General features: G+C 35.6%; 2 protein-coding genes across 6 annotated transcripts in view; both read left to right on the plus strand.

Moving 5' to 3' along the window:
* Nucleotides 1-12,618, plus strand: part of LOC127837404 (stomatin-like) — a 36,498-nt gene extending 23,880 nt beyond the window's left edge. For 3 of the 5 annotated variants that reach the window (XM_052364454.1, XM_052364455.1, XM_052364453.1), the window contains 3 exons: nucleotides 1,879-2,082; nucleotides 3,542-3,597; nucleotides 5,606-6,367. In XM_052364454.1, coding sequence (XP_052220414.1) covers nucleotides 1,879-2,082; nucleotides 3,542-3,597; nucleotides 5,606-5,873 — 528 coding nt within the window. In that variant the 3' untranslated portion in view covers nucleotides 5,874-6,367. Of the gene's footprint in view, nucleotides 1-262; nucleotides 742-1,878; nucleotides 2,083-3,541; nucleotides 3,598-5,605; nucleotides 6,368-10,147; nucleotides 10,352-10,765; nucleotides 10,822-11,061; nucleotides 11,243-12,092 lie in introns of those variants that run through there. The other 2 variants (XM_052364457.1, XM_052364456.1) reach the window with 2 other exon arrangements.
* Nucleotides 1-20,603, plus strand: part of LOC127837403 (stomatin-like) — an 88,447-nt gene that overhangs the window by 21,013 nt on the left and 46,831 nt on the right. The gene's annotated exons all lie outside the window — the stretch shown is intronic.

The following is a 20,603-nucleotide window of genomic DNA, read 5'->3' on the forward strand; positions in this document are numbered from 1 at the left end:
TTAATGACAAACTTCAAAACATGCCAAAATCTGTGAAAAGGCCCCTTAAATAAGAGAAACTAGTGATTGTTTTATAGATTGTTGTGGTATTCATTTCGATAGTACAGTCACACAGGGCTACCAATATATATTTACCAATGTTTTAGCCACTTATACCACTTCCATAATCTATAAAACTTTTTTCATAACAGAACTAAATGGACGCTTAACCAAATGCGCCGATTACAACCGTTTTAAATGTTTTAAAATGTTCGCTTCCCAGGAAGGACGTCCGACTTCCAGTTCAAATGCAGAGGGCCATGGCGGCTGAAGCGGAAGCAAATAGGGACGCCAGGGCTAAGGTGATCTTGGCAGACGGAGAGATGAAGGCCTCCCGCTCCCTGAAGGAAGCCGCCGACATCATGAGCCAGTCGCCGGCCGCCATGCAGATCCGGTACCTGCAGACGCTCAACTCGATCGCCGCCGAGAGGAACTCGACCATCATTTTCCCGCTGCCCATCGATATGCTTGGCGGCCTGATGAAGAAATAATCGCGGATGCGCGAACAGAAAGATATTGGAGAAGAAACAATATATTTACACTCCATTTGAGACTATTGTTAGCATTGTTTAAGTTATTTCTTGGCACTGTGTTTTTACTGCTATGCATCTATCAACATTAACCTTACGGGACACCTAGGAATAATGACTAACCTAAAAAATGAAATGTAAATAAATGGGGCAAATATTAAATTAATATATATATATATATATATATATATATATATATATATATATATATATATATATATATATATATATATATATATATATATATATATATATATATATATATATATATATATATATATATATATATATATATTAAGATGGCCACACCAATTGTAATACTGTACAGAAAGAAATTCACATTAACACATTCTTAAATGTATATTTAATAACTGTTAATTTGTTAAAATTGATATTGTTATCAAGAAGAAATAAAGTAAAGGTTATCATTGTGTTTAAACAAAGCATGTACAATAAATTTAGAAAATCATTGTCTTGTATAGACATGTACATAAAAAGTGATGCTCTGATTCAACCATAAAGCGGTTTCACAATTTCCATTTACATTTCTCCCATAATTAAAAAAGAACGATTAAAGTGTTAGTAACATGTTTTAGGTTGTCTTGTCAATGTGTACTTATTGTATCAATAAAGTCTTTATACCAGAATATGTCCATCCAGTTTTTTGCTCAAAAGTATTGTTTTAAATAAGAATAGCGTTTTGAAAAGATCTAGTGCACATTTGATATCCATACCAGTTTTGTGTGTTGATTGTTCTATTTCGAAAATATGCGCAACCCACTCGGCTTTCCTCCGCTGAGGCACTAAGAATGATGGGTTTAAATGAATTGCTATTTTTCTAAAGTGGTTTTTAAGCAGTGTGATTTTTCAAATAGTGCATCATAGCACATCGTCAACCTCGAAATTTCTAAAACAGAAAACTTTTAGAGGTGAGTTGATCGTTCTATTAAAATAAACATCTTCTCTTTCCTCAGTACTTAACGAATGTAGAATTGACACTAGCTGTTTTGCTAGTAACTTTGAACTTTGCACGTATAACTTATGTATAACCGTAGAGTATAACCTTCTATGCATGAAGCACTGCATGTCCTTCTAACTTTTGATACAAAATAGGGCTTCCAACTATTCCGTATATAACGTAAACATTTTATGTAAGGAGCTATTTTTTTTTTTAAACACAGAGAAAGAGAAAAATCTATAAATCTTTAAAATTAATCAATTCGCGCATTATTATCTTCTAGTTTATGATTAAAATATCAATTCGCCATTTAAGAATAGAGTTGTATTTTTGTGTATGCTTCATTTTTAGATTCTGTCACGTGATTCGGTGACGGTGTCGGTTGACGCGGTTATATACGCGAGGATCTTTGACGCCGTGATATCGATTTGCAACGTGGAGAACGTGCACTCGTCGACGCGCCTCCTGGCGGCAACGACGCTCCGGAACGTGCTGGGAACCAAACAACTCTCGGAGATTCTCACGGACCGCGAGATTATCGCGCAGCAGATGCAAGTACGAAAGCTTTGCGGTACTGTACAATTATTAGTATACGTGGGACCACAGGTGTTGGGCGCGTGTCCAATTCACTGAAACACTATAAATATGTCATAAAACAACATTTTTCATCACTTAAACCCCCCCCCCCCCCAAATCTGATATTTTATTTTTGGTCAAAGCGATGAAAAATGTTGTTTTTTGACATATTGATAGTGTTACAGTGAATTGGCCACGCTCCCAACACCTGTGCGTGGGTCAGTATTTTAAGTTGATTTCGTGGGTTGACCCATCCAAGAATTAACACATCGGAAAATGGCCAAAGCAAATTTTTTTTTTTTTTATTTAAAAGTCAGAAATCCACGAATGAATGTGTCCACGAAAACGCCATTATAACACAAAATTGTAACGAATATTTGCCGACGAATAAACATTATTTAACAGTTTATTAATATCAAGCATGCAGTTTTCAGCATGATTGATCGCATCTTACTGAAGTTTTGGCCCTTTAAAAAAATGTGGCTTACATCCGGAGAAGTGATTGTGCAGTCTTAGTTGAAACTCTAATGATTTCTTCATAGGCATGAAACGGCGGTCCGGTTTGAATAACGACATTATTTATTTTATTAAGCTTGTGTTTTGTAGCTTTTCGTAAAACATTGTTAAAGTAGCATAGTCGTGTGCTAACAAAAAGAAAACAACGGATTATTTAATTTGACGTAGCCCTAGAACTGGCGTTTCTGTTGCCGCTCACCGGCAGTGGTTCTTTTCGCTCGTCAGGTCGTACAAAGCGACACATCTGATCCTAATATCTCTCCCGCTCTCGACGTCCGTCAATTAAAATTCTCACTTTATCTAGCTTTATATTTTTAAGGAACATATTCACAGATGTTCGCATTTTAAAATCTAATTTCATAGGTGATGATCCATTAACGCAGCTGTACTTTAACCCTTTCAGTGCGGGAACCGAATTTTAAAGGCCTTTGCAAACAGTTTGGATCCAGATGAGACGCCACATAATGTGGCGTCTCATCAGGATCCAAACTGTTTGCTATTCTGATAGTATCCTTTGAAAAAAATCGAAGAAAATGCTAATATTAGAAATTCAGCAGACGACATTTTTGCAGACGACAAATTTCCCAGCATGCAAAGGGTTAAATCTTACTCTGTGCCATTTATCTTATTTTCTCTTTGTTTGAAAATAGTATGTACATCATTTTGATATGTGGCATTTATTTTTTAGAAAAGTCATTTTGACAATCTTTAAACATGTTACTTATTAAATGAGCCGCGTAATGTGAAAACTGGGCTTAATATATGTGTGCAGTGTCGTTCCAAATAAGCCACTGAAGTTGCATGGGCTTATCAGGGACGACACTTTCCGCCTAGACTGGATTTTTATTGAAATGAGACTTCCTTTAAAAGCGGAAAGTGTTGTCCCTTGTGCACGTGTTTATGTGAATATTTCTGATTACAGACCATCCTGGACCACGCCACGGACCCCTGGGGAGTGAAGGTGGAGAGAGTGGAAGTGTAAGTACGCGTGAACTAAAACCGTATTCTCCACCACAGTCTTAGTTTTAAGAATAGAGAAAAGACTAAGACCAAAGAAAATAACACATAGAGTTTGAATGTATACAAACTGGAAATGGTGCTTTGTTATTTACAGACAGTTCTAGATAAATAATCATGTAAATATATGTGTTTACTGCCATGCTAGACTCAACTTTCAAGTCATATTAGAACCTTTAAGTCTTGAGAAAATTCCTTATTTTTAGACCTGAGTCTTAGAATCGGTTGGTAAAGACAGGCCCTCAATCCTCCTTACTTAAGCATCTATTAACTGTTTTTTTTTCCAAAGCACCGGATTTAACAAATGACGTAAAACGAAATTGAAATTAACCCCTCTAACAAAAATGTAGTCTTTTGCAAATCAGAGTTTAATCCATTATTTAGATTTGAGCTGTGCTCTGTGAAAAGGGAGTTTAATGCATGTGCGTAAAGTGTCGTTCCAGATTAGCTTGAGCATTCCGCACAGGCTAATCAGGGACGACACTTTCTGTCTAAACTGGATTTTTGAGCAGAAGAGACTTTCTGTAAACAATAAAAACATTAAAGCGGAAAGTGTCATCCCTGATTAGCCTATGCGGACTGCACAGGCTAATCTGCAACGACACTTTTCGCAAATTCATTAAACCCCATTTTCTTAGAGCACGGTCCGTTTGTTTTGCATGGATTCAAGGGTGAGCCTACGATGACCGCGATACAAGAAGATCTCTCTAACATTCGGGCTTATTCTTCCAAATATTCATTTATTTAATGTAAAACTGTGAAAATTATCAATACATATAAAAATGTATACAGGTAACCAACCTATGTTTGTAACATGTGTTTGTTACCCTTTTAAACAGTTTTTATCCTTCTATCTTTTGTTTGACATAAGATTACCTATATATTTCTACGTTTGGTTACGTGTTTGTTTTCCATTCGATTACCTGCATGTGTTTTTTTTTCCATTTGGTTACATGGACATCGTTGACATTCGGTTAAATGTGTATTGTTTGAAGTAAGTTTGAAATAATTTACATGTAAATTGTTTTACAATCGGTTACCATAAGTTGTGTTGGCATTCCATTACATGCACATGTATATTGTTTGACAGTCGGATACCGTTGTTGATGTTAAAATCCGTTTAACTATATATTCGTTTTCACTAAAATACCTGTAAATTGGTTGACATTTTACAACCGGTATAATGGTTGACATTCTGTTACATGTATATTGGTTGATATTCGGTTACATCTATATTTGGTGATATTCGGTTACATGTATATTGGTTGATATTCGGTTACATCTATATATGGTGATATTCGGTTACATGTATATTGGTAGATATTCGGCTACAAGTATTTTAGTTGATATTCTGTTACATGTATATTTGTTGATAATCGGTTACATGTATATTTAGTGATATTCGGTTACAAGTATTGTTGGTGATATTTGTTTACATGTATATTGGTTGATATTTGGTTTCATGTATATTGGTTGATATTTGGTTACATGTATATTGGTTAATATTCGGTTACATGTATATTGGGTGATATTTGGCTACAAGTATAATGTTGATATTCTGTTACATGTATATTGGTTGATATTCGGTTACCTGTATTTTGCTTGACATTCGGTTTCCGGTATATTGTTCGGCTACTAGTAAACTATTTATTTTAAGGCCATACGTAAACATCGTATTGTGTTTGACCTTGCCTGTTAAGTAATACGTTATTGTTCATATCTTTAATTCGTAAACTGTGAATTTTCGACGTCTATTTCATGTTTATTGTGTTGTTATTGGTTACCTTTACATTCGTTTGACTTTCGGTTGCTAGTAATAATAATAGTATTTTTTGTTTGGTTTTTATTAGCCTGCTTAAACTAAGTCATATACAATATGTATATTGTCAGGTTGCGTCTTTAATTAAGTCCAATGAAGAAGAATCGTTATATACAAACAAATAATGGTGAATTTGCTTTTGCTCCACAGGAAGGATGTCCGACTTCCGGTTCAGATGCAGAGGGCCATGGCGGCGGAAGCTGAAGCCACTAGGGACGCGAGGGCCAAGGTGATCTTGGCGGACGGAGAAATGAAGGCCTCCCGATCACTGAAGGAAGCCGCCGACATCATGAGCCAGTCGCCTTGCGCCATGCAGATCCGGTACCTGCAGACGCTCAACTCGATCGCCGCCGAGAAGAACTCGACCATCATTTTCCCGCTGCCCATCGATTTGCTAAGCGGACTGATGAAGAAATAATCGCGCGTGCGCGAACGAAATGATTTTGAAGAAGAAACAATATATTTTACATGTTCTTTAATGCAATTCAATATGCTTGGCTGACTGATGAAGAAATAACACTGGATGTAGCGCCTATGAAATGTCAATACGTATTACCCTGACATCAATTATGACTACTGCTACAATATGAACAGCAACAAGTGAACAAAACAAATGGATATGATGTAAAAGAAATAAATGCGTGTTTACGATATCGATTTTTACCACAAGCGCACAAGAGTTAAGAAACAAATTACTTTATCAAAAAACAGTCCGTGAAGAAAGTTCATTTCGCTTTTATTAATATATATTTGTTTATATGTACTTGTCCGTTTTTATAAGTGCTTATTTTTTTTCTCCAGTTCTTTCTTAAAGAACCCATTTTATGACATAGTTATGTATTTCCTTACACGTGTCCTAGCGTTCAATATATAACCACAAGTTAATAGCTTCAATAAATATTAGAAATTCTGTATCGTCTTGTCTTTCCATCTTCTAATAATCTTCCCTTTAGTTGAACTCTGTTGAGATATGTGTCTTGTTCTGAGAAAATTGGGCATGTGCATAAAGTGTCGTCCCAGATTAGCCTGAGCAGTCCGCACAGGCTAATCAGGGTCGACACTTTCCGCTTTTATGGTATTTAAAGTTTCAATGAAGTCCCTCCTTGCCGACAATCAAGTTTAGGCGGAAAGTGTCGTCCCTGATTAGCATGCGCGGACTGCACAGGCTAATCTGGGATGAAACTTTACGCACATGCATTATGCCCAGTTTTCTTCTCAGAACGCGGCTCATATCATTTAAACAAGTGTTCTGAGCGAGGTTCATGGTGATTTTTCAAAGTTGAACTCGTCAGTATTCACCAGTCTTTCTAGTCAGATAAGGTTATTTCCATGCAAGGGGGTGGGGGGGGGGGGGGGGGGCAAACGAAGGAAGCGCAAACACTGTATGGCCGAAATGGCGTAGTCATTTACAAGAAAAATTCATATGAAGTTACTAACCGGGTGAAAATATCCTCTACTCATTCACGAAATACACGAAAACGACTCCATCTTGGAAGTAAGTTCCAACTAACCTCACTTAGACCCGGTTAGGTCCCGTATACGTCCCCTCTTTCCCTACAGCCCCCTTATGAACATGTTTTTCAATGAAACGGAACCAGTTTTAAGCTTGACCGAGATATCATAAAAGTGGATTATATGAGAAAGTTTCATGGCGAGTGGGCAAACAAAAAATGTTATTTTCAGAGCGTTTACAAGATTTCATTAAAGCCATGCTTTCAAGTAATTAAAAGCGCACAAGTATGACTTAGTTTCAAACTTGGTCGGTACATTATCTTGAATCATAGGTTTAAGAAAATAAACACACGAACAGCCGTGATTTACATCAGCATTAATACAAATGTCGGGAGGACATCGACGATTCGCAACCATCTCATCCGCGGCGCCACATGTTCCGGAGCTACATACGCGCCTGATAATTGTAACACATGATCAACTGTGTATGAAAATAGGACAATACATTCGGATTCTAAAGCGTTAAAAAAGTTAATGATGGCGATGTATGACAAAAAACGGACAACAGGTGATTAACAAAGGCTCATCATGAGAAAGTTTTGCTCAGGTGGGCTGAAACGAAGTCCGCAAAACGTCGTACCGGTAAATCAAATATAAAAGCATCCGTTTACAATTTTTAGATGGTCGCTTAGCGACCGTCTAAGGTGGTTAGTCAAAAATTCAGGTCGATACGGCTTAGCTACTAGGAGCCCAATACCCGCTTACTACGCGTATCCGCGCGAGAAAGAGTTGTATAATTTATGCAAGAGGTTTGAGTTCTCATTCACAAATGGAAACATGATATTAATATCGTGTTAAATGCAATAATTTCGAACGGTGCTTTTATAGAAAAGAATCAATAAACAATAATCGTATTGTACGTGTCGCGGAGGGGATTGTTTATGAATGAATAAAATAGTCCACTTTCTGCAGCGTCTTCATGACGTAGTATTTTTGCATAATATGAGGCTATTGATAGATGCGCCTTTCGATAAACAAAGGAAAGTCCACGGGCGATAACAACGCAATAGGTTACGCTCTCACATACACCTCAATGACGTAGTACAGGTCGTAAATTGAGGCTATTAATAGATTCGGGAAAAAGTTAACGCTTATTTATATTCTCAATTTATAAAACGTTGAACATAAGTTCAACAATAACTTCAGCGATACGATAGACATAAACAATAAAAAATGTTTCATAATCGCTAAACCTGAATATAACAAACAATTTATAATAATAATACGAATGACCTGTTTCGTAACCTCGTTCATGCTACTACAGCGGGTATTTCTGGAAAACGTTCTTTGGTTCCCAACAGATAGCGGCGATCTTTTGTATTTACGGCTGCTAGCAACGCAATAGTAAAAGGTTAGTAGAAGGTTTCGCATGTTTATATTCACAGTTCTCAATACATAGAAAGTTGGATATGAGTTCATCAATTACTACAGGCATACTATAGGCAACCTCGAAAATGCTTTAAAATCGCTAAAACCGAAAACAACTAAATATATTATATTAAATATATTTATAACAATAAATATCTTTTAAAAATGTAGTCGGCATATACGCTGACTTTGAAATAAAGTTTGCAATTTACTTTTCTAAATAAATAAATACAATTAAACAAAAGTTAAACTATTGTGTTGTGTTTTTCACTTGTAAGTTGCATATTCACCGCATGAAATGTGTGTTAGCATTGTCAAACCACACATTAGTGTGAGTAGATAAAAAATATACTACGGGAGAGCACTTCATATGTGTCCTCATATGCCTTGTTATGAGTATCTTTCTTCACTATCGAAATATATCGTATGTTGATATTTGATTTAAACGCAGTTTTCTTTCAACACATTTAAATCACACGTCAATAGCGCCGTCATGCGAAAATGGGTCTTATGCGTTTCGGCAAGCGTTTGTTTAACCCAACATGTGCTTTTGCGCAGTCAGGCCATAGGCGATGCTGTTCGCTATAAAATCACTCAATATGTTATGTTTCTCCTTACCAGAAGGAGAGATAGCTGAGTGGGTTATTTATATGATGGGCGCATATGGAATGAGACCCATTTTCGCATGACGAGGGTGATTACAAATCTCATTGCAAATTGAAAATGCCATATTTAAGAACAAAGCGTTTTGATACAAAATTGAATTCAAAATAGCAAACTTGTTAATAATGGCAGCCTATCCACACATTAAGGAATGATTTCCAGACGTGCTGACCAAGTACGACAAACATTGTGGTATGATAATTAAACGATTTTCTCTTATCGTGACACTATACTATTTCGCTTATGATTGTTTTCTCATCTTGGAGGCGAAAGTGAAATTCTGCGAGATGGATTGTAACGCGTAATTGTAACAGGGCCACAATTTGTGTCGTTTGAGCATGTAGAGAGTAGTCCGGAATTCCTTACACTGAACAGTGCTACATCCTTTGAATTGAGCACATACGCAGTGATGTAGCAAAAATTCAGAGGTTGTATCTCGAATCAGCTTATTAAATATTCGAAAATGTTCATGCGTATCTGTTGGCGTTGTGTAAAAGTCACTAAGAGGAAAACTGAGTAAAACAGCTATGCCTAAAAGCGCATTAGTGCTCTATACCTATGTTTATGTCAGTGTTGTTGACACCGTGTGAACTGCTCGGGTAACAAGTAAAGCATAATCAGCAATGTTTATATACTTATACTCCTCCATATACAAGATACGAAGATTATTGTATATTTTGAATTTGTATATGGTGTCAAAAATCAAAAGTTTTGTACACGGAACTTTCATTATGAATTTATATTCTTGGTGAGATAGTTATTTGATATTAGAAAAAATATTCCTTTAATATGATGGTGACTGCAAATTTTCTTTATATTAAGTTCTCATTACCATTTTCATCATACTTTCTATGCTTTCAGAACGTCCAAAAAGCATGCTGTTTTTATTTTGTCTAAGTTATTTCTATGAAATAATAAGGGTGATAAAAAGTGCACACAAAACTCGAAACGTGCGCTATGACACACACTTTATAAAGTTGAATGGCGTGTGTTCATTTCAAACTTGCAATTGATTTTGAAAAATGAATTGCGTGTTAAATTATGCAATAGCGAACATCTTCAGTGCCTTCAGCGCTTTGATAGAAATAGTTAGCGTTTGCATTGAAAACGTCTCTATTTTGAAAGTAGATCTAACGTCTCTAATTTTAGATTTTGTCACGTGACTCAGTGACAGTGGCGGTGGACGCGGTGATCTACGCTAAAATCTTCGACGCTACCAAATCGATAATAAACGTTGAGGATGCGCACGCGTCAACCAAGCTCCTGGCCGCGACCACGCTGAGGAACGTGCTGGGAACCAAAGTGCTGTCGGAAATTCTCAGCGACCGCGAGAGTATCGCTCACACGATGCAGGTAGATCGTCTTACACAAAGAAATGGGAGATTGCTTATAAGTTTCATTTTCCTTCAATCAAAATACTATAGGAAAAACAGCGCTTTAACAATAACATCAGGTTAGTTTCTTACTGTAATACACTGTATTATTTAATACGAAGGTGCATATATAAACCAAGCGTTTTCGTTGTTTTTTTTGGAAAGTAATCGCGTTAAAAAATGTGACTTTATAGTTCAAATATATCTGGTAAAAGACACTTATAGCTCACTGGATTTAGTGTCTTTGCTCCCCTACACGCTTTTTGTTAGAGGTGTGATTTGCTATATACTAACTGTCAGTGTTCAGTGCGGTTAAGTAATTAAAAGCTTTCATCGCATGAGCCGAGGCAAACAGCATTCTAATATCATGACAATGTGATTTTGTCACTTTTAGTCGATACTGGACCATGCGACGGACCCCTGGGGAGTGGACGTGGAGAGAGTGGAAGTGTGAGTTAAACAAGGGCCCGTACAAGATACTTTTAAGCCATTATTAAATCAATGAGGATCTTGTGACTTTTGTATGTATTTATATTATATTATCGATATACATGTATATTTACAAAAAAACATCTTTAATACACAACAGAAACCAATGTGTTTAACAAAAATTTGGTTTCGTATTTAACTCTAATATTAAACGTTGCCGGTAACAATCGGTTTCATTGCTTTAAAATGCTCGCTTCTCAGGAAGGACGTTCGACTTCCGGTTCAGATGCAGAGGGCCATGGCGGCGGAAGCGGAAGCCAATAGGGACGCCAGGGCTAAAGTGATCTTAGCGGAAGGAGAGATGAAGGCTTCCCGATCTCTGAAGGAAGCCGCCGACATCATAAACCAGTCGCCGGCGGCCATGCAGATCCGGTACCTGCAGGTGAGTTCCCAGACGTTTATTCATAACGATAACAGAAGTAGATATAACTGCATTTGTTGTTGTTGTTGTTTTTTTATCGAGTGCACCGGGATTGTCTCCCATATGGCCATCGCCCCCAGAAAGACGAGTTAGTTGGTTACGGGAGATAGTGCAAGATACAGGAGACACCCCGTTCCAGAGGTGACCCTGGGTCTTTTAGTGCTCGGTGTATAGCACCTAGTACACTGCACCTCGGTTTAACGTCTCATGCGAAAGACGAGTTAGTAGGTTAGGTGCAGCGGGGGATCGAACCAGCGATCTCTGGATTGTGAAGCCAGTGTTTTACCACTAGACCACGGATCCGCTACTAACTGCATTAATTAAACGTTCTCAATTTTTACATTAATGACAACATAAATTCTGACCGCTTGTTACAAATAGACATTTCAAACTTGGATATTAACTTCTGCTCTGGAATTAAGGGCGTAACGATTACGTAAGTTCCCATTCTCGGAAGTAAAATAAGCTCAACTATTTTCACCAATTATAATGCATGTTACACAGGAACGTTGATATCGTATGGCTTCAAGAGATTTAGATGTATGAATTATAGATGAATCCAAGCAGTTCGGATGAAAAAAGTGAAGTCGCCATGATAGTTAAAGACCACATAAATGATCACTCTAATCTTTTTTTAAAACAGTACAAGTGTTAATGGATTTTACAAATAAGCTTGATCATTGTGCTAAAAATCTGTTTAAATCTGTGTCATCCTATAAAACAACCTTCAAGCTCTATACGGAATTTTAATACTATATTTAGCGCTACCGTAATTTGAAAATAATCAATCGCCTTTGTAATTTCTTGTCAGACTTTGAATAAGATCGCCGCTGAACGCAACTCTACCATCAGTTTCCCGCTACCGATTGACATGCTGAGTCAGCTTAGCAAGAAGTAGATAAGATGACGTTTCTATGACGTCAACTGGCAGGTCTTTTTCTAATGTGCTCAAGATTTCCAAATCAAAAACATGGTTATTTTTTCCCAAGTCTTTGTACAAAAATCCGAATTTTAATTAAAATAGCGATGAAAACTTTCAAAACAGTTAGATAAAGACCTGCCTGAGTTTGCATTACCCTACTGATACGTCAAGATAGTTTCGGCTTAACCTATGACGTCGCAAAGGAGTTGACAACTACTATGACGTCACCATGTTGTTGTAACAATTTTACCGTCTGTGTTATTTTTACTTCAAACGTTCTGGACCAAGATATCTGGATATCTTTTATAATCCGTGATAACGTGATATGTTGTAAGTAATATTTCAAACTTTAAATTAATGTTTTTTTTGTTTTTGTTTTTATAAAATCGATAAAATGCAGATACCGTTATATATGAACACTTGTTGGAATTATAATTATATCATGGTACAAACTTTGTTAAAAAGATTTCCTGAAGTCTCTGTATATCTATTTTGTTTCCGAGTGTTAAATTCTGAATAGTTTAACCGTTAACATTTAATTGTATTGGAGTACAATTTAAGACATATTTTTCCTCCGGACCTTTCTGAATCATGTTAGTGGAACTCACGCCGGAAAAGGCGTTATTTGAGATTGATTTTATTTACAATTTGACTCTTTACCTAGGACCCGTTCTCACCAACCAAGACTTAAGAAACAAGCAAAATCGTTGAATTAATACACCCAGTGACAAACAGACGGACAACGCCAAGTCTATATCCCTCCACCATTTTTTTTTTGGGGGGGGGGGGAGATGATTTAGAACCAAGAAAAACGTTTGCTTTGGTCAACGAATTTGTTAGTGGTGAATAGACTACTATGCCATATATTTTCACATTTTTCTGATTGGTCATGTTAATGTTGTTTTAAAGACGTTTGTTTCTTCGTTATATATATATACGTGTCGGTGTTGTAGACAAACAGCACATGTTAACATTAAGCGTTATGTTTTAGTATTAAATATCGTCCTGCATATTATTCTAGGCATATCAGTTTTTGGAAGATTATATAAAGGGGAATTACTCTGGTTGTCCAAATAATATTTTGTTATCAATGAGTCAATTCCCCTGAACTACACTGTAACTCAATGAACAGACAAAATGTTTATGGTGTTGAAAAACTAATTGTTAAATTATAATTGTACTGGTGTGTATAATGCAGATAACCTATGGGTATTAACAAATGAAATTAATTGATAAACTTGCATTTACTGAGTACGAATATCTAACATAAACGTAAAAATGTGTGTACATTTCCGTTCCATTAGTTCACAACTATAATATTTATTTGTATGCCCAGTTATTATTGAATTGGGCTCAAGCATTGGCCTAGTGATTATCCCGTTTACCTACGGCAGGGTTGGCAAATACCTCGCGGAGGTTGGTTCGCTGCATAATACACGTTGATCTCTGTTATATCTGAAATTTATAAAGTTTCTAGAATGTGCTGATGAAAACCTGCTTAAGTTAGCATACATATAACAAAATAAACAACTAATTCCTTCAGTATCACTTTGCAAAACAGTGATAAATACAAAGGATCCCAAATAGACGGACCTGTGTATAAATCTCGTCTGCCTTGGTTTTTATCGTCAAGTAAGATAATTTTGGAAAGCCACTAAGGTCCCTTAATCGATTGCAATCGGGCAAACTACCAACTGATCTGCATCGATTTCAGTTGTTTCCGAATAAGAGGATGTGTATTGTGGATTTTGCATCTCCAAATAATCACATACAATCGGAAAGGAAAATAAAAACAATTACCGAAAGAGACATGTGTTTTTAATTAATATTCTAGCGAAAAGTATCGACAATTTCCAAACAACACACCGTCAACACACCGTATTCCATATGATTAAGTTAATGGGCAATACGACTGACAACGGAAAACACCGAAAGTACCCGTGTATGAACAAAGTTGTATATGCATAAATTATATTTGTACGTCTGAATTTAATGGATACCCACAGATGAAGAGAAATATTCGATACATCATAATGCATAGTTGGCACTATTTTTCTACCTCTTATATATTCATCCGCACAGCTCCATGTAAGGTGTTCATTTTTCGGTTTAGTTACAACCACACAAGATTGTAAAACATCTTAAGATTTTTTGCGGGCTTCCTCCGGTGAGAACTAATGATGCAGTTGTTTGCGCTAAAAATTTTAGTAAATGCCCACCGCATGAGGTGTCTTTTTCGTCTGTCAGTTCTTTTAGCGACTGTTCGCCGTGAAATGACAAACCGTCTCAAGTGAACGCACCTGTCAAGCGGTAATTTGTTCCATGAACGAATATTTTGTTTTGTAATTTTCGCGTTTGGTAAAGATTAAAATGAAGCTTTGGTCAATATTTCCTGCGCTTGTTTATTGAAATGCGGTTTGAATTTATCAGAAGCAAATTATAAAATCGAATGCAGCAAAACAGACAGGAAGTTGATGTACGCAGTGAAAATGTTATGTTTTAAGTGGCCTTTTCACAGATTTTTGCATATTTTGAAGTTTGTCATTAAATACTTTATATTGATAAATGTAAACATTGGATCTTAAAAGCTCCAGTAAAAAATCAAGAATAAAATTAAAAAAAGGAAAAAAAGTAGCCGGTACCAGGGCTCGAACCAGTGAACCCAGGAGTCCTGGAGTTAGTCTGAAGTAATAACGCATTAGCTCTCTCGGCTATTCCGCCGGGTATACACAGCGAAAGTATTTTATACCTTATATAAGCAATCTTCGTAGTGTCGTACATTTAAACGACAACAACAGAACTCTCCAAATTATTCAGTCGTTTCGCGTTGCAACGCTTTATATTTTTTAGGTTTTCAAATCGTCAAAAGATACATATAATGGCTATATTGGACTATGGTAAATGTTCAGTAATACTGTTACCTCACAAATATCATAACTAAAACGAAAAATTGCGAATCTGAAACAACTTTTTTCAATTTTTTCAATTTACCCAACCGTGAAAAGATCCCTTTAATACAAAGATACTAAAACATTGTATGAGTGCCGAAGGTCACAGCTTTTTACGATCTAACAACATAATTTTTAACAGAAAAATATATGAAGTTTACAACTTTGATAACTATAAACTTCTATAAACATGGAAGAAACGTTCATACAAACCAAAATCAAATCTTTCTATGGCATACTATAACACGCTTTAACGTCATTGATATAAATATATATGTTTATTGTTTTTCAAATGATTTCTTAAAATACAAAGGTAACATGCTTTATACTAGGACACTGTTTATGTGCAAGAACGGGTTAACAAAAGGAAAAAATAAACAGCGGAGATCAGTTTTTTGCCCAAATTTAGCAACTTTATCCACAAAATATTAAAATAAAATCATGCTTATTTAACCATTGAATTGTGTTATTATATAAATGAACAATAACAAATTAATATAAAATAAAATGCATTCGCAATTAACATTATTAGCATTATGTCAAGGAGTGTTTTGTCGGATATAACACATCTCTCCAATAATTGAAAGCGCTATAAAACTCTTTTCTTCGGAAATGACACTTTTTGTTAGGAACATTCTTTAAAACAAATCGATTCAATAATGCGGACGATTCCAAAATGATTGGAATTAAAACAAATTGAAATATGTTGTCATCAGTTATCATGGATGATTATTGTGAGGAATCCAGTGGTTTCGCAAAGTAATCCTTTTCAAACCCCGCGCTACTTTCAACAATGGACATGCTGCGCGCGCATCCAAACGGTGTCGATGAATAATTCGCCTCGATTACTACTTCCGAGTGTGATAATAAATTGCATGGAAATGCGGCAATTTCAGATAACTTTTATTCCTATTTGCATTTTACGACAAACCGATTCAGTTATCTGGCTTATTAAACAAATCTCAGGCCTGTTACATTTATGTCACAATTCTTCCGCACGCGGTATATCGAATGTTTATTGAAATTGGCGTATTATGGGCATACATATTTTTTTTTAAAGAAGTTGCTTTTTTATGAAATTGATTTATGCACCCAAATGAATAACAATGATGAAGATTATAATAATACTTATAATAATAAAAATAAAAAAATCTATAATAATGATCTTCTTTATCTCCTTTTTCATTATTTTTGTTATTACAGCTACCATCATTATCACCTTCATCATCACCATTATTATTATCATCATCTGCACAACCAATAGCAGCAGTGACAACAAAAATGAAACAAGAAATCAGTAGTCGTATCAGTATATTCATCTCAGCGACAAGAAAAAATAGTATACATTGTAGAAAACAAATACTTTTACGCGAAATAAATCTTTCTTGACAAAGGATGGCTTTATAAATGAAAGGAGATTGGAAACCACTGTTAAGAGCGAACCACACGATACCAGTCTTGCAAAACATCATTTAATCTCAAAATTCAATGAACGAAAAACATAGTACCCAAAAAGGAATCTATCTGTTTTACTCCATAAATCATAAAACGTCATTACTAAATCGCCTCTTTCTTTAAACCCGATCTCTTTAGCACGAAAACCGGCTTGTATGCTGATAATCTAATTGACATGACGGTTAATCGGGCGCGTTAGTTAGCAACGAACTGTCCGCCATTTTCTAGACAAGCTATGGAGGGCGAGCAAAGTCCTAATGGTAGGATCCAATCAAATAATAAAGAAAAATAACGTAGGTTTTGATTCGTTGGCGGGTATTTCGCGGGAACCGCAAATTTATTTAAAGTTATTTAAGGTTACATTACAATAAAATATTTTGTATTCCTCCGTGGTCCCTAAATTTTTGTGTGTTTCTTCTGGTTTAAAAGAAATGTTTTGATCGCACCCTTGCTTTTTGTATTTATTTCCGGCATCCTATGTGCGTCTGTAACATATTGGTGCATTTGAATAGGAGCAACGTTGAAAGATGAACGTTTGGGCGGGCGTTTATTATATACTAAGGTATCTTTTGCATGTGGACGAATGTTACTTTCTTAGAAGTTGGGAGACTGTATATTTTTAACTGTAATTATTTGAAGAAGACATATGTGTATGTATATATATATATATTGTTAAAATGATACAAGACTTGCAACATTTGATACATAGGAGAGGCTTTGAAAGTTGGCATTTTTATAATGGGACCATACGGAATTGGATTTAGTGTTATCCAACGTTTATAAACAACACAAAAAAAAGCGAAAAATGTCATCTCCAGTAAATACCTTATATATGAGGAAAACACACTCGATTATTTGTTCCGATCATATACCAATCATCAAGTGTGTGTCATACTGTAGGGTAAGTACAAATTTATTCGAGTTTATTTAATCAAAAAAGTATTTAGCTTAGGAATTATTTCTTGTCGACATTTCGGACGTACATATTTCGGACAAATGTTTTGACAAAGGCTGCTATATTCACTGGTAAATAGTTTGACCACTCTGAAAACTGTAGACTATAGTCTTATTTAAATGCACTTGAAAAAAAATTCAGTCTAAAAGATTTACGGTTTCATACGGTTATAAAAACAATGGCGAACACCACCCCTCCTCCCCCCCCAGATTTTTTTGGCATCCCATCATCTAGCTGCTTGTTCATTTAAGTCACAGACAATGGTTATAGATGATACATAAATAAGTAAATGGCATATTCCGAAAGTGTTATGAATTACAGATTCCAGTGATTGTTATTTCAGACTTTGACCAAATGCCAAAGACTTTTTGTAAAATTAACAACAGTCCTTTCCACTGACAGAGACTATTTTATTCAGTGCTTTTGTTTGTCCAATTGGGAAAAGTACCCCTACCGGTCCAATTGGGAAAATTGAGTCGTGAAAGCCTGAAAATTGGGAAAAATCGAGTCGTGAAACCCTCAAATTGGGAAATTGATGTATTTGATTTTATGCTCCCAAATACTTAAAAATTGATAACTAAGTGTTTTCAAGCTGTCAATATTATATTTACCTAGATTCAAACCATAGAGCTGCATAGAGAAACTAACACAATGTTGCATTTTCCAAAAATAAAATAATTAAAAAAAAAAATACCTTAAATTGGTAATTTTTTGGACAGCAATTGGGAAATTTGTAGTTTTTTCGTAATTGGGAAAGTGCCGTTAACCGGTACTTTATAAAGAAGGAAAAAAAATCGCTGTTTATGGTCCTTCGAAACTTGCAAAAGTTTTTGGCTAAGTCATTATTGCTTTGATCTTTAGAAGGGCTAGTTGCAGAAACTGCACATTATACACTTATCGGAAAAGTTAAAGAGTCTGACTCTGATTTTGAAATTCAAGCGCCACGGCGAGGGACTGTTAAATGGCCTTTGGAAAGCACTGCTACCTGTGTATTATAACACTCAAAATACAGGTAAGCACAGTCATCTGCCAAAACCATGATTGTAAAGGTCAGTTCACATGTAGGAGTAGCTTACACAGATAAATCCCATAGATGATCTCATAAAATAACAAACTTTATTTAAACATTGAAAATGACAATATTTATTTTCATAAGATTTTGTTACACACATTAGAACCAAGCCAACGTATACAGACAATAAAAAGAATTGACCATTTACGTTTAATACATACCAATGTTTTATTTATAAAAAAATACTTTCACTCTCTCCGGATTTTAAAAGGGCCTTTTCACATTTAGGTAAATTGACAAAATTTAAAAAAAGTTGTTTCATATTTGCAAATTTTCGTTTTAGTTATGATATTTGTGAGGAAATCGTAATACTGAACATTTACCATGCTCTAAAATAGCCTTTCTATGCATCTTTTGACGATTTAAAAACCTGAAAATTATAAAGCGTTGCAACGCGAAACGATGGAATAATTTGGAGAGTTCTGTTGTTGTCGTTGTACTTTGTGATACTTCGAGGATCGCTTATATCAAGAATAAAAAAATCTTACGTTGTATAAGGAAGGATGCTCGAGGGGTCTAAGGCGCAGACTTTTTACTCCAGGACTCAATGGGTCAGTGGTTCGAGTCCTGCTAAGGGTTACTTTTTTATGCCCCCGGATCGAAAGATCGGGGGTATATTGTTTTTGGCCTGTCTGTCTGTCATTGTGTCATTGTATGTGTGTGTCCCAAAACTTTAACCTTGGTTAAAGTTTGATAGCTTTTTTAATATTAAAAATAGCAACTTGATATTTGGCATGCATGTGTATCTCATAGAGCTGCACATTTTGATTGGTGAAAAGTCAAGGTCAATGTCATCCTTCAAGGTCAAATATCATTGTATTTTTCTTTCCTAAAACTTTAACCTTAAAGTTTTGTCATAACTTTTTGAATATTTAAGATAGTAACTTGATATTTTTCAAGCATGTGTATCTCACGGAGCTGCACATTTTGAGTGGTGAAAGGTGAAGGCAAAGGTCATCCTTCAAGGTCAAAGGTCAAATTTATGGCTTCATGCGGCGCAATAGGGGCATTGTGTTTCTGACAAACACATCTCTTGTTTAATATTAAAGATAGCAACTTGATATTTGGCACGCATGTGTTTCTCATGGAGCTGCACATTTTGAGTGGTGAAAAGTCAAGGTCAAGGTCATCCTTAAAGGTCAAAGATCATTGTAATTTTCTTTCCTACAACTTTAACCTTCTTTAAAGTTTTGTCATAACTTTTTGAATATTGAAGATAGCAACTTGATATTTGGCATGCGTGTGTATCTCACGGAGCTGCCCATTTTGAGTGGGTGAAAGATCAGGTCAAGGTCCTTCTTCAAGGTCAAATTTACGGCTTCAAAGCGGCGCAATAGGGAGCATTGTGTTTCAGACAAACACATCTCTTGTTCTTTTTTTAAATTGTATTCCTGTACATCAGTCTGCAAAACTAACTTTTTCGTCTGTATAGCCAATTTGGCAACAAAATATTCAACATTTCATAGCCAGAGGCAAACTTTTATAGCTGAAATGATTTATAGTTATTTAACAGTGAAAGTCTCATGTACCTCAGTGCTTTCCACAGGATATTTTTCAGACGCCCTGGGGCCGTTAGGGGTGGTATAGGGAGGGCAACTCCCTGCATACGTTAATTTTGTGAAATTTACTTATGACGTTATTTGGTGCGTTATGACTCTTCATGAAAAAATGATATAAAGTCATGATTTAAATAACATCATTTGTTAATTGATTTAACACTTTCAAGCATATATAAGCACAATCCCCACTCGATCGGTTCCCCTCCGTATCATCCCGACTATCAATTACTGAATGCTTACTTCTTTTCCTGTCACTATTCATTACCCAATAATCCCATAATTATATTCCTTTTTTAAAACAAATTCTTGTAAATATGGACGATAAAAGTACTCAAGAAATTTCTAAACACAAAGTCGTCTTTTTTCTGAAGTAACAAATGAATGTTTGCATATGTGACTATTTAAAGATTT

This window comes from Dreissena polymorpha, chromosome 7, assembly GCF_020536995.1.
Source record: "Dreissena polymorpha isolate Duluth1 chromosome 7, UMN_Dpol_1.0, whole genome shotgun sequence".
Taxonomy (NCBI): domain Eukaryota; kingdom Metazoa; phylum Mollusca; class Bivalvia; order Myida; family Dreissenidae; genus Dreissena; species Dreissena polymorpha.